This window comes from Poecilia reticulata, chromosome 1 (assembly GCF_904066995.2).
Source record: "Poecilia reticulata chromosome 1, P_reticulata-male-v2, whole genome shotgun sequence".
NCBI lineage: Eukaryota > Metazoa > Chordata > Actinopteri > Cyprinodontiformes > Poeciliidae > Poecilia > Poecilia reticulata.
The window spans coordinates 16,217,863-16,231,087 of record NC_088830.1 but is presented as its reverse complement, the minus strand read 5'-3'; the positions used below and the strand labels follow the sequence as shown (position 1 = coordinate 16,231,087).

The 13,225-nt window shown below is 38.5% G+C and overlaps 1 protein-coding gene across 3 annotated transcripts; it reads right to left on the bottom strand.

Annotated features, from left to right (window-relative positions):
• Positions 1 to 2,426: 2,426 nt before the first annotated feature.
• slc43a3a (solute carrier family 43 member 3a) lies at positions 2,427 to 13,210 on the bottom strand. 3 transcript variants are annotated; one of them, XM_008407647.3, is made up of 14 exons: positions 9,228 to 13,210; positions 8,891 to 9,092; positions 8,000 to 8,319; positions 7,247 to 7,376; positions 6,711 to 6,757; positions 6,497 to 6,573; positions 6,314 to 6,406; positions 5,565 to 5,704; positions 5,354 to 5,478; positions 4,315 to 4,458; positions 4,100 to 4,207; positions 3,833 to 4,019; positions 2,885 to 3,008; positions 2,427 to 2,783 (listed from the first exon to the last, which is right to left on the bottom strand). In XM_008407647.3, the coding sequence occupies exons 3-14, from the start codon at positions 8,187 to 8,189 to the stop codon at positions 2,640 to 2,642; spliced, it is 1,509 nt and encodes a 502-aa protein (XP_008405869.1). In that variant the 5' UTR covers positions 8,190 to 8,319; positions 8,891 to 9,092; positions 9,228 to 13,210; the 3' UTR covers positions 2,427 to 2,639. The 3 variants fall into 3 exon arrangements, with proteins under 3 accessions (XP_008405869.1, XP_008405876.1, XP_008405886.1); XM_008407654.3 differs by having other exon boundaries at positions 8,891 to 9,068; XM_008407664.3 differs by lacking the exon at positions 8,891 to 9,092.
• Between the last annotated feature and the right edge of the window lie 15 nt (positions 13,211 to 13,225).

Sequence of the window (13,225 nt, the reverse complement as noted above, 5' to 3'; positions counted from 1 at the left end):
CATTTTCTGTTTGTCATGTGGGTAGGGGACTGTAATGTACACTTCTGGTGCAACATTAAGCAGTAAGTTCATTTTGGGCTTTGATGATTTATTTAAACTTTTATTTTTAGCAATAAAAAGTATTTCTTGAAGTCAGGGTAAAAAATTCAAACCACAGAGTACTATACCAGCTTTCAAGCATGGCAGTGGCAGCCTTATGCTATGGGATTGTTTCACTGCTAAAAAGTGGCAAAATACGGACTACCTCCACATTTTTCAATATCTCTTAAATCAACAGAAAATTTAACGTTTGGTATAATTTGGTCTTCCACCGAGACAATGTTCCTAAAACAAATATTTAATTTATATATATATATATATATGGATACGACAGCAAGAACCAGGCGCGGAGCTATGGGGGGGGCTGGGAGGGCAGCTGCCCACGGCCCGGGCCAGAAGGGGGCCCGGGTCTGGAGGTGCCAGAGAGGGGAGGAATGGTTTCAAGGCGCTCTAATGTCTGATTTTAGACGGAGAAAGTGCTCCCTCGCCTGTTCAGAAAGGTTTATGTAAGTTACTGTCAACACAAACAATACTGTGACTTAGACTTAAATATCTATTTCTACATATCTACATCATATATCTACATCACGTCATGTGACTTAAATCTTGGTCACATGACAGATTGCGGTAAGTAAAAGCAATATCCTGCTAAGCCAATCACCTGCCTCTGGGAACTCCTCCACCCCCAGTTTCCTACTTTACGCCTCCTGCGGGAAGGTGCAAAAAAGAAAATGGCCTGCATGCAAATATTGTATGGAAGTAGGACTGTGACGTCATCCGCATCGGATTGATTCAGCTGGTCACGTGATCCTCGGTTGGCAAAGTCAAAGCCCGAATCATACGTCACCGATGACGTCAATGACCGACAGAAGCAGAGAGTCCTTGAATGTAGGCCCTCTGCGATCATTTGGTCGCTAGACTTTTTGTCTTGTCTTGCAGGCTGACGTTTGTAAGAACGAACCTGGACAGGATAGTAGAGGATAGAATAGGTTATCTTTTCTGTCTTTTACCTCTCTCTCCGTCTATTCCTCTATCTTTTTAGATGGAGGTTATAGCACAGACTGAAGATGAGGGTTTGTTCACAAGTGTTGCCACGTGAGACGATAAAGAAAAGTTTTAGTGCTGGGGCCTTTTTATAAGGACTTTGTCTTTAAAGCCCCATACCTACGCCTCCTGCGGGAAGGCGTAAGGTATGGGGCTTTAAAGACGAAGTCTTTATAAAACGGCCTCGGCACTTATACCTTTCTTTTTCGTTTCGTGTGGCAACATTTGTGAACGAACCCTCATCTTCAGTCTAGGCTTAAACCTATATCTGAAAAGATAGAGGGATAGACGGAGAGAGAGGTAAAAGACAGAAAGGATAACCTATAATATCCTCTACTATCTGGTCTAACTGGTTCGTTCTTACTAATGTCAGCCTGCAAGACAAAAAGTTTAGTTAGAATGTAGACTCTGCTTTGAATCTACATTCAAAGCAGAGTCTTTGAACGTAGATTCAAAGACTCTGCGTTTAATCTATAGTCTTTAAATGTAGATTCAGACTGCTCGAAAATCCAGCATACCTTGTGGTAATGCGCATGCGCACATCAATGTTACTTTTTTTAAATAAATCCGTCATACCTGTAGAAGTTTCATTTTGTGTGTGTTTGTGATACACCATAAAGTGAGAGATTACAGTTACTTAACGAAATCACTTTGCGTTGCTGTTCATTACTGTTCCTTAGTAATTTAATGTTATTTGCTCTGCGCATCTTTCGGAGCGACCGCCGTTTATATGCGACAATATCAGCAAAAGCATCTCGTTGTTGGAAAAACAGGAACTATTTTGTGGTTCTGTCACCAAGTTATATTATTATTAGCGGTTTTGTGCTTGTTTTGTTTCCAAAGTCGCTTGCAAATTTAATGAATCGCGGGTTGCGCTTTTTGGGGCTCGTTTTGGAACGAGCCCCAAAAAGTCAGGCGCGGAGCTATAGGGGGCCTGGGGTGGCGGGTGCCCCCGGCAAGGGCCGGAAGGGGGCCCGGGTCTGGAGGTGCCAGGGAGGAGAGGAATGGTTTCAAGATGCTCTAATATCTGATTTTAGACGGAGAAAGTGCGCCCTCGCCTGTTCAGAAAGGTGTATGTAAGTTACTGTCCCAACCTGTACCCCCACCCCCTCAACAGTTTCCAGCAGCGCAGGCGATACACATGAGGGGCCCGGTCATAGCACCCCCCCCAGCCCGACGCTGACTTGTTCAGCTAGTGGCAAGAACCCTGTTGTAGTCAGTAGTTTCTGATTTTCAATCTGGGAAATCTCAGAAAGTCATTTCCAAATTTTTAATTCTCCAAAACTGGAATTGACTGGAATTTACCCGTTCACTAAAAAGAAAACAAATTTTCAAACTTCCAATATAACAGATTTAACAAGTTAAACAGTTTATGACTTTGACAAATGTTTTTCAGTCATAAAAACACATTTGCACTTGTAAAACATTTTTTTAAAAACATGTCTGCTTATAAAAATGATATAAAATATCCTTGTTTCTATTTTCTAGTTAAAACAATGTGATGGAAACAAGGAAACCCTGAATTATTAAACTTGTCACACATACTCATCCATCATCTACAGTTTAGCTTGAGCCAAAGTGGGACCAATATCAGTTGGAGGGATGTTCTCCCTGCTCAGGGTTTTTCTCCTGCAGTGGATGAAGACGTAGACGGGATGGATGAACACCAGAACAGAGAGGAGAGTGAGAGTAATGTCCACCTGAAACACATGGAGTATATTCTAATATCTTCATCATACAGTAACAATACGTTAAGCGCAAAGATGCACTCGTCTTTTATAAATTGATATCTAGTGCTCACATAAAACGGATCTCCGTCCAGAGGTCCTTTGACCAGGGAAAAGCAGGGGTACTGCAGCAGAGAGATGACAGCAGAGAGCGACATCACCAGGCCGTACAGCTTCCCAAAGTGACGGGATGGAAATCTGAGAAGGAGGGAGTCATAAAGGCAGAAAGTCAGAGATGGCTTTTGTTCTATTGTGGATAAAAAAATACACTGTGGCCTGCAGCACCTAAAAATGCAGCAGAGGCCTGAATATATTTGAAATTGTTATAAAGTCTTGAGTCTTTTATCCCTCAAACTACTTAATACTGAGCATTCATGTTATTTTATTGCTTTATATCAATACTTGAGCTTAAGCAGATCATTGAGGTGTAGCATTCCCCCCAAAAAAGTTCAATTTCTTAGGTAATAAATAGGAATACGCCTTCAACAAACTTTAACCAAATTCAATAAAATTGCCTTTTAAGTGTTCTCTTTATCATTATAGTGTCGTGTGTAGCAACTGAAAGTTAATTCTGCATGAAAATTTCTTCACAAATTACATTTTGTTTTGTGAAGATATAATTTCAAAATATCAGAAGAAAAGTTCTCATTGCAAGGAGGGAAACTGAATTGAATATCAGAGAAACACCATGAAATCTTTCAACATATTACCTAGATGGCCAAAATAATTTTTTTCAGTACATCAAACAATGCAAAAATAGTTTTCAAATATAGTTTCCACAAGTGATCAACACTTAATGTGCAGTATTGCTTAGTGGAAAGAAAAGAATACAAGGGTCTCAGTTTTTTAAAAAGTGTGGCACGCATCCGTATTGGTCTACTTTAAATAGAATCCAATGCAAACTGCTGTCTTTACGTTTACTCAATTACTGAAGAAAATAATTTTGCAAGCAACAATAAATTAAAATAGCGTACATTTATAAATAATTATCTTCTTTATTTATTCTTATACCAGCCACTTACGCGATGCTAATGAAGGCTGCGTTTCCGCCATAGAGGAAGGACCTGTTGAGGACCTGCAGGATGAAGGTGATGTACTGCAGTGGGAGGACAGGAATGGTGGCGCAAACAGAGAAGAACAGGCACTGCAGGGAAGTCAGGAACAGAGACAGGTAGGAGGAGCTCAGGTCAGCGTCCTGTTCAGTTTCTCCTGCCATGAGAGGATAGAAAGAGGGACAGGTTGATGTTGCACAGACATAGAGTGTAGTGGGTCAGGCTCCAGGGATTTACCAGGGGCTCGAGACTTTCCCTTGTGTCTGTCCAAGATGAGTCCGTTCCAGGGGGCGCAGAACACTCCGCACAGCTGGGTCATTGCAAAAGCATTGGTGTACTGGCTCACTGAGAGGCATGTGGTGGAAAGTAGAACACAACAAAATCATTAAATCATAAAAAAAAAAGAAAATGAAAAGAAGAAGAAAATGAAGAAGTAGGTCTGAGAAAGTCACCCAGGATGGGGTCGTTTCTGGCCAGTCGGCTGAGCCTGGAGTTGAGCGTGCCGATGAAGAGATAGTGTCTAAGCTGCAGTATGGACAGCCACAACAGGTGCCAGAGGAAGAACCAGGACAAAACACAGCTACGGAAGCTCGCCACTGAACAAATCAGAGGTTCAATGCAGTAAATCCATTAATATCAGCCATCTTATGCTAAGCAACCTGCCAGTGAAGCAGCAGTACAAATATCTCAGTACACTGAGAAGGAGTCCATACGTTTCTTACTTCTTCTTACTCCTTTTCGAGCGTGTTAAGATTATTGTAGCACAAAAATATGTCTTTTGCATTCCTTGTCCATGAGCTTGATTTTATACTTCTATCATGTTCAAATAAATAAATAAATAAATAAATAAATAAATAAATAAATAAATAAATAAATAAATAAATAAATAAATAAATAATAAAAACATTTAAAATAAGACAAAGTCATGTAAAAGTAAGCTTTTCAGCAAGATACATGAGCTTCTTTTAGGCCACCAATTCTTGAATATATATTAGGTAAATTACACATAAGTGCTAATTCAGCTGGCACTATCACTTAAAACTGAAAAAACATGTCTTGTTACAGGCACAAAAAAAGTACATTACATTCAAGAATTATTTACTTAAAACAAGCTCATATAGTAAGTTGAGTCTTACTTCAAGTGTACCAAAATACACGTAAAATAATATCTCATCTTGTTTTTGTCTAGTCTTTTTTTGTTTTTTTTACAAATTAGATAAAAAATGGTTAGGTTTTGTGTTTTTGCAGTGTAATAATTTTTGCACATTTTGTTGATCCAGCTCAAATACATCTTGAAGAAATACCCTGAAGTTTGTGGATGTAATGTGACAGAAAGTGAATCGTTCAATTAGTGTGAGTGCTTCTACAAGACATTGTACAGAAGCCAGTTAACGCTCCTCAGTGCTTTTGAAATGCTGTTAGGCTGTGGTGTAATCTATCTGTTGAACTGATCTGCTTCTCCATAGGCGTTGTCACTCATAAGCCTGATACCTTTTTCTGCGTTTTCGACCTCTGTTTCATCCAACTTTGCCGTTTCGTCTCTGCTAGATGCATCCTCCTCCTTCGTCCTCTTGACCTGCTCCACGTTGTAGCTGTCGGCCTGTCCACAGTTCACCCTGGGCATCAGGACACACTGCATGCCGTCAAGTTTCAAACCAGAAGAGAACCTTCTGAAAACAACAATGAATAATAAGACGCTCGCCCGTATGTGTAGCGTGGAGGCAGCGGGTACGGGATGTGGGTCCTGGGCATGAAGAGGAAAGTCCTCGCCACGTGAATGATGCTACAGAGGGACAAGGCAAGGAAGGAGGACTGCAGAGAGATTCCTCGCTCGTGTAGAATCTGTAGTGGGAGGTGGAGACAACATGTGGTGATCTGAAGCAGTCTTTGCATTCTTCATCTGTAGAATCTTTTCTGTTCCTCTAGGATTATTGTCATATACAAGTGTCCCAGCAGTAGGGTTCATTGTCTTTCTGTATCACTAAAACTAACTGCAGACTAAAGTCACTGGCTGATGTTGCAATGGTTTTCCAAGAAATTGATCACATAGTTTAGGATTTATTCTCCCATCACTGATAACACTTTGAGTCTAGATGATGTAAAATATTATAAAGGTTTCCGGTCCTTTGCTCCGGCATATGAAATAGTCAGATTTGTTCTTGTAATTTTATTTCCTCTTAAGACATTTCTTAAACAAGCTTGTAACACTACACTAACTCAACATGGGTGAAAATATTTTTTCTTTTGTTTTCACCTATTTTGTTTTCTACAAAAGCTGTAACTTTATATCTACGGTAGATAAAATGAAGGCGATGATATCTTGTGTTTTATTTTTAGTTTCCAACTTTTGCTAAGTTTGGTTTTTCAGCCTATTAAAACAAATCCGTACGTAAATAATAATCTGTTCAATTTCCACCAAACTGAAACATGTAGCAAAACATGGCAATGCACCTTGATGATGAAGAAGACTCCTGAAGAAGAGTCAAAGGCTCCGTTGTATAAAGTAATGATGGTGGAACGATGAGCGGCAAACAGGTTCCCCACCTCCGCAAAACAAATTCCAAATGTTTCAATAAAATGACCTCCTGTATTTGATTTCCAATGAAGGAGCAGCTGCTTTTACAGAATAACCACCTGAATGTTCGTCATAAGGAGCAGAATTCCTCCCACGGCGATGCAGGATAAGGCAGGGAAGAGCATCAAGGAATATGCTGCAGAACAGTGGGAGAGAAAAAAAAGACAGTAATCTTTCACCTCGAAGATGAATATTCAAGCTGTCTACTGTGAAATATTCTTTCTACAACCTTATCAATTAAATATGTTTGTTTGCAGAAAACTATTTGCAGACCTGCACTGGAGAAGGCCACAAAAAGGCTTCCAGTTGTGTACAAAGATCTGGAAGGAGAAAACACACGAGTATCTCTGGTCATTTATATAACATTAATAAAAGTTAAAGGCATTTTTGTGTTTTTGTTAAAAAGGTTCATTTTTAATGGCTTACATTGTTACTATCTCGCTTGTTATTTAACTACGCCTATTTAATGGTAAACACAGTAACTGTCGACAGAATGTGGTCAAAGGAGGTGACATCTGTCTGGGTGTAATCTGTCTTTGTAAGACCCTCCCTAAGTTTATCACGTTCACCATTGTAGGTTCCTCCTCTCATCCTAACAGAAATAATTGAACTAAAAGCTCAAATTTTACATGAAACCTGTTTCTAGGATTTTGTATATAAACCAGTTAGAAGATTAAGCAGAATTTCAAGACTGCCGATATAGGCGAAGTTCTCTATATGCATTGTAGACTGCAACCGAAATCTAAAATTAATAATTAAATGGATTAGTGCCCCCTGAGTTTGCATGCAGATTCGTGTTTGAGACTTACACTGCCAGCAGTCTTGTTACCATGGTGCCAAATCGATCAAACAGGTAGCCGTTGATCAGACTCAGGAAGTTGTTCAGGAACGAGGCGATGGTGAAAACCATAGAAAACTGCTCATCCTGACCTCTGCAATCTAAAAGAAAGAGAAACACTCAGACATGGACAAAGTTATGGAAGAAACATATTTTATTACCCATAGTAGAGCAACTCTGAAACATGTACAAACCAAAATTAGACCATAAATAATTACTTCAAAGCTTTTTCCAGTCACATTGTGGCTATGGTCCCATGGTGTCACAATCTGCAGGTGTGTCTATATACTTAGAGAAATATTTTTTTATGCATCTTTAGATCTGGTTTCAACATTAAGTCTTCTTCAACGAAGGCTGCATCTATCTCTAAGCTACATGTTCATGTCTCTCTCTTATTTTTCTGGCTTTTATCAAATAAACATAATTTTTTATAATCCAAACTGATATGCTTAGGCTAATTTGAAGTCTGACAATGAGAAAAAAAAAGATTAGGTTTCATTTTATACAGTGTGCTTTAATGCCGGTTGCTGTCTCCTGCTGCGCCTCTGATGATTGATGTTTTTTATCCAGCTTTAGGATAGACGTTCATGCAGTGTTAGAGCATTTTGACCCAACTGACAAACAAACAGCAAAGTCAACACCCAAATAACTGGAGAAATTAAACAAATAGCCCCATCTTCAGAAACTTAAATCACAAAAGTCTCCTGTTTCTTCTTTTGCTCACCTGTCTCCACCAGAGAGCTGTTGCTGGCTGTGTTGTTGCTGCACAACTCACTGAAGTACTGGTCTTCCTTCAGCACAAACACCAGAGAGGTGTAGCCAAACACCACACCTGCAAAGCACAGACACTCCAGCATCCCCGAGATCAGCGTCAGCCAGTAGCGCATCTTGGAGCCGACCTCGCGGCCCTGCATGCTTCAGTCCTTCTCCGCAAGAGCTCAGATCAGATGAAACTTTCGACGATAAGGTCTGTCTTCAGAGAAAGTTATTCTGTTTTCTAAAGCTCCCCGGGGTTCTTCCAGCAAGCGGCAATCATCTTCCTGCCTAAGAAACACGAGAAAACAAGGAGGATGATCACTTTTTGAATTTGTCAGTTCCTCTGCCACCTTCTGGTGAGCAGCATTAAGTTAACACCATAGAGCCAGCTGTGAAGAACGTGTTAGATGGGATGCATCCCAAAGCTGCTAAAACAATGAGAGGCTGAAGGAACATCTGCTACTGGACAAAATGACAGACGTTTTATTGTCAGTGGAAATCAGGGTGTGTGTTTACTGTATTAGAGCAAAATTAAAGATCTGATGCTGGAATTTATTTTAGTAATTAATAACTTAACTTCAGTACAGCAACATTTGAGCAAAAACAACTAATATTACCAACTTTGAAAAGCATGTATTGATTTTTTTTTTTTACTGATAATCCTTCACAGCTAACCAATGCAATGCATGCATATCATTTCTTAGCAAAATGTTTATTACATAGTGTATTTTTCTACTTCCAGCTGTGCTATAGTTCTGAGCTAGAGCTTTTCTATTCATAAAACATCTTCATGGCTGAGATTAAAACGAAACTTTAGCCTTTTAAAATATTAATAACAATTTTAAATAATAACTTTCACCTCTGTGAAGTGAAGCCAATGAGTCCAGTTCCTGTGAGTTTATCTCGTCAGTTCTGTGACAGCATGGCGGGTCTTCCCTCTTAAAATGCTTCTTATCTTTCTCATGGTGAACTGACGCTACAGCATACTGACAGCAGACTTTATGGGCTGCGGCAGTTATCTGCAGGAAGTACTGCCTCTAATCCAGATTAGTTGGGTTAATCTATGAGCACCGGCACAAGACAAAATACTGGTGCAATAGGGAACTCACACATAGGCTCTAAAACATGATTGGTAAGCACAAAGTATATTTAAATTTACTTCTTGAAATGCTGTTTGTTTGTGTGATTGAACTTACTTTTGCACTCCTGCACTTTTATGCCAGACCTGGAAACACAACAAAGCCACTGATGTGCCACGAAGAGTAGCTTTGTGTTTCTGTCCACGGCACCAGAAGGGAAGCCAGATTAAAACTGATTAATAACATAAAACTGATAATCTAACAGATCTGAATTTCTTGACAGTCTAAGAAGATTTCTCCAGGCTTTTTCAACCGACGTCAGGAAATCCAGATGCAACAAACGAATCTTCAGGTGCCATCTGACCACAGTTAGCTGAGGAATAAAACAATGACCAAGTACTGTGAAGATTAGAGTAATTCAGTCAGGTTTATTGACTGAATTACTCTATCATTTCTACGCGCTCATAAAATGAGCGTGTAGAAATAATACAATGTTGAACAGGTCAAAGTGAGAAGTTCTACCAGCAGAAAGAAAACACGTTGATGTTATGGGAACAGTAAAAGGAAAATAATCGTAAACACTTAAGACAGTGTGAGACTTTCTCCGTATTTGCTCCACTGAAAGTTATTTCTCCAGAGACAAACTTGGTTCAGGAAAGGTTCCTCTGGGAATTTTGATGAACATTAAACCAACAACATAACTAGATGATCAAAATTTCAGTCAAATTTTATCCCCTTGGTTATAACAAAACCCAATTTTATAACCACATAATAAAATTTTATTTTACCTTTTGATGTCACAGAATTATCAGGAGGAAAATTTTATTTACTAGTGTTCGTCCTAAGAATATGCAGAAATTAGAGATATAATTTGTGTTCATTTTTTAAACATTTCTGTGAAACTATTTCAGATTATAATAAAAAATCTTTATATAAAAAAACACTATATATGTAAAGATAAAACTGATACATTATCAAATTTCCTACCATCCATATGGGAATTACTCAGCAAGACAGCACCATCAGGATTGCAGTGCCGTATTATGTATGCTATTATGTAACAAAACATGGTTTTAAAATGTAATAAAAACCGCATTATGTAATAATTAACACATTTAACCCTTGGACACATTTTAAGTCAATATAACCATAAGGTACCTTTGAGACTTTCCCATTTCCAAAAGCTGAGGGTTTCCATTGAACTTCATAAAGTGATGTTATTCTATTTGAAATGCATGTTTAATACAATTTTTATGAATAAAATGCCACCAAAACAAATCAACATGCAAATAGTAAAATATTTCCACCATGTCATTGACATATTCAAAACAAAAATAAATACATTGTAATAGTATGGTGATTGTAAGATGTATATTTTTAGAAAGCTTTTGGGTCTCCTTTTCAACAATATAATTTTGGTGATGGGAAAAGAATTTGAATACTAACAAAATTATGGCAAACTCTTTGTTTCTTGTTAAATCTTTCAGACTTAGACTTTCTTTTCTGAAGAGGAGCAGACTTCCAAGATATCAATTAACTTTCAAACAGTTCTATTTGTTCTATTATTATTTCTTTCTATTATTATTGTTATTTGTAAAGGAATCACACAAATTGTGTGTGCGTGCGTGCGTGCGTGCGTATGTGTGCGTGTGTGTGTGTGTGTGTGTGTGTGTGTGTGTGTGTGTGTGTGTGTGTGTGTGTGTGTGTGTGTGTGTGAGAAAGAGCATTTTTCTTACCTATCCTCAAATTTGCCTAGCTAACTAGCTAGCTAACATTACTGTCTATATTCTATTGTGCTGTGAGTATCATGCATGTGTGCCTATGTAAGCATCCATCCATCCATCCATCCATCCATCCATCTTAATCCGCTTATCCGGAGTCGGGTTGCAGGGGTAGCAGCCTAATTAAGGAGGTCCAGACTTCCCTCTCCCTCACCTGTCTGTACACCTGAAATGATAGGATATGTTTAATATAAACTATTACACCGCAATTACACAGCTTCAATAGCTCACATAATATTGCTACCAACATGCTCTATTTAGCACACAAGTAATTAATTTGTTGTTTTACGGGTTTCTTTATTAAGGACGACTGTTGACAGACAAGATATGAGAGCAACAATGAGCATCTCCATTAAACCAGGTTAGATGGATGGATATGTAAATCTGTAAATGTAACCATCAAAAGCCAAATAATAAACTCATATGGTATTTTAAAACTTAAAATGCACATTTCACTTTACGCTGACCCAGAAGAATAGCTGTAGTCATTTCCGACTATGATCTTTCATTCATTTTGCAACATTTTTCTGTTGGATAATAAATTAAGGAACAAAAAACAAACAAACCTGAAGAGCCGATTTGGAGACGAAAGAGCCAACTCTTTTTAGTGATCCGAGCTAAAAGAACCGGTTCTCTAAAAAGAGTCAGAATTCCCACGCTGCCGTGAGCCCCTCCCACTTCCCCGAGCTCAGACAGGTGGTCAGTCCGAGTCCCACAGTAACCTGATTCAGAATACTTCACCTGCACACAGAGACCCCACCTTCAGGAATAAAAATGGAAACTGATCTTAAGAGTTTTCAATTCCCAGACAAAACATCGTCTAAAACAAAAACAAATACGTGAAGACTGATTTATAGTGACCTACATTGTGATGGAGAATTAGCCTTCTCTGATATACATTCTGATATACATTTTTATGTTTTTCTTGTTTACAGTGGCAGAAAAAGAAGGGGACAAAAATTATTTCAGAAGAGCACTTATTATCCAGAGGGAAATGGGCAGAGCTCCAGCACCTCCTAGCATCTGTCTGTGCAGGTCCTTGGTGATCTTTGTGTGTGAAACTGAAAGGAAGGGATGATAGTGCTGAGTTATAAGTTATTAATATGTTCTTATCCTAACTATATGTTATGTGAAATGTCCACACACACACACATTTGGCCATGTAAGATGTTTTCAAAACTCATGGTAATCAGGAGACTCCTTACAGTAGAGAATTTTTTTTTAGGAGAGCTTCATGTACTTAACAAGAAGACGAATTTTTTTCTCTCTCTCTAAAATACTTTTAATCTTTAAAACATTTATTTCACAATTAGCTTAGATGGTGAACTTCTTCTCATAGTGGTAAGAAAGTAGCAATGACAATCTCCTTCCAGTAAAGATAGAATGTAATAATCCAAACTGGTTAACTTTGCTGCTTCTGGTAACACCTTAACTGAGGAGATCAGATTAATCAGGGTAGAGAAGTGAGAAGAGAAATCTCCAGGAGAAAAATTGAGAATTCACCCTTAGAAACTTACAGAAAACTTGATAAGATACATAGAACAGCACAGGTCACTAGAGGGCCCTCAGACAGCAGCTATAGACGTTTCCACAATTTTTAACTTTGGCTCCATTAATGCTCCAGCTGAGGAGGTGGATGAAATGCAGAGGCAGCAAGAGCACACAGCTCAGCCTCGTCCTTCCAGAGGAAGACCTGCAGCTCAGTGAAAAACAACACGGACACCACACAACTTCAAATCCCGGAAGCTTCTCACTTGTAAAATTAAGTTCTTCCTCTCCACTGATGTCACGATTGCTCAAGATAACACAGCATGAGTTGTTTTTAAAAGATAATTGGATACGACTTCATTGCAATGTTATTGGAGCTGAGTTGAATGAACTTGGACTTAATAGGGCTGTAAATAGCAGGTGATGAATTAGACCTGTTTTTCCTGTATAGCAGAGAAATCAAACAAATTTTCATTTTGGGTCACATCAAGATCATGAACATCCTCAGTGGGCTGGTTGTAGCAGAATGCATGCATTCAGAAGTATTCGATGAGTTCTTCTAAAAATGTAATATTTAACACCCATTTTAAGAACTTTGGTTATGCTTTTTGTAAGATCAGTAAAGGTGTTATCTTCGACAGGTGGAACCTCTGGAGAAGTTCGTCTTTTCGGCCACAAGGTGGCAACATCTGAACTGTACAAAGTAAATATTTATTTCTCTTCTAAAGTTTCAAGAATAGAAAAATATAAGGCTGTACTGTTGTAAACTCTTAGCTATTTTTTGGAGAGTCAGAAAATAAAACCAAATTTAAGTGCTGCAATAATAATAATAATAATAATAATAAT

Coding starts and splice junctions, on each gene's coding strand:
- slc43a3a (XM_008407647.3), bottom strand. CDS start 8,189: ATGCAGGGCCGCGAGGTCGGCTCCAAGATGCGCTACTGGCTGACGCTG. Junction 5,705..6,313: donor GAGTCTTCTTCATCATCAAG/GTGCATTGCCAT, acceptor CTCCCACTACAG/ATTCTACACGAGCGAGGAAT. Junction 4,459..5,353: donor GGTCGAAAACGCAGAAAAAG/GTATCAGGCTTA, acceptor TGATTTGTTCAG/TGGCGAGCTTCCGTAGCTGT.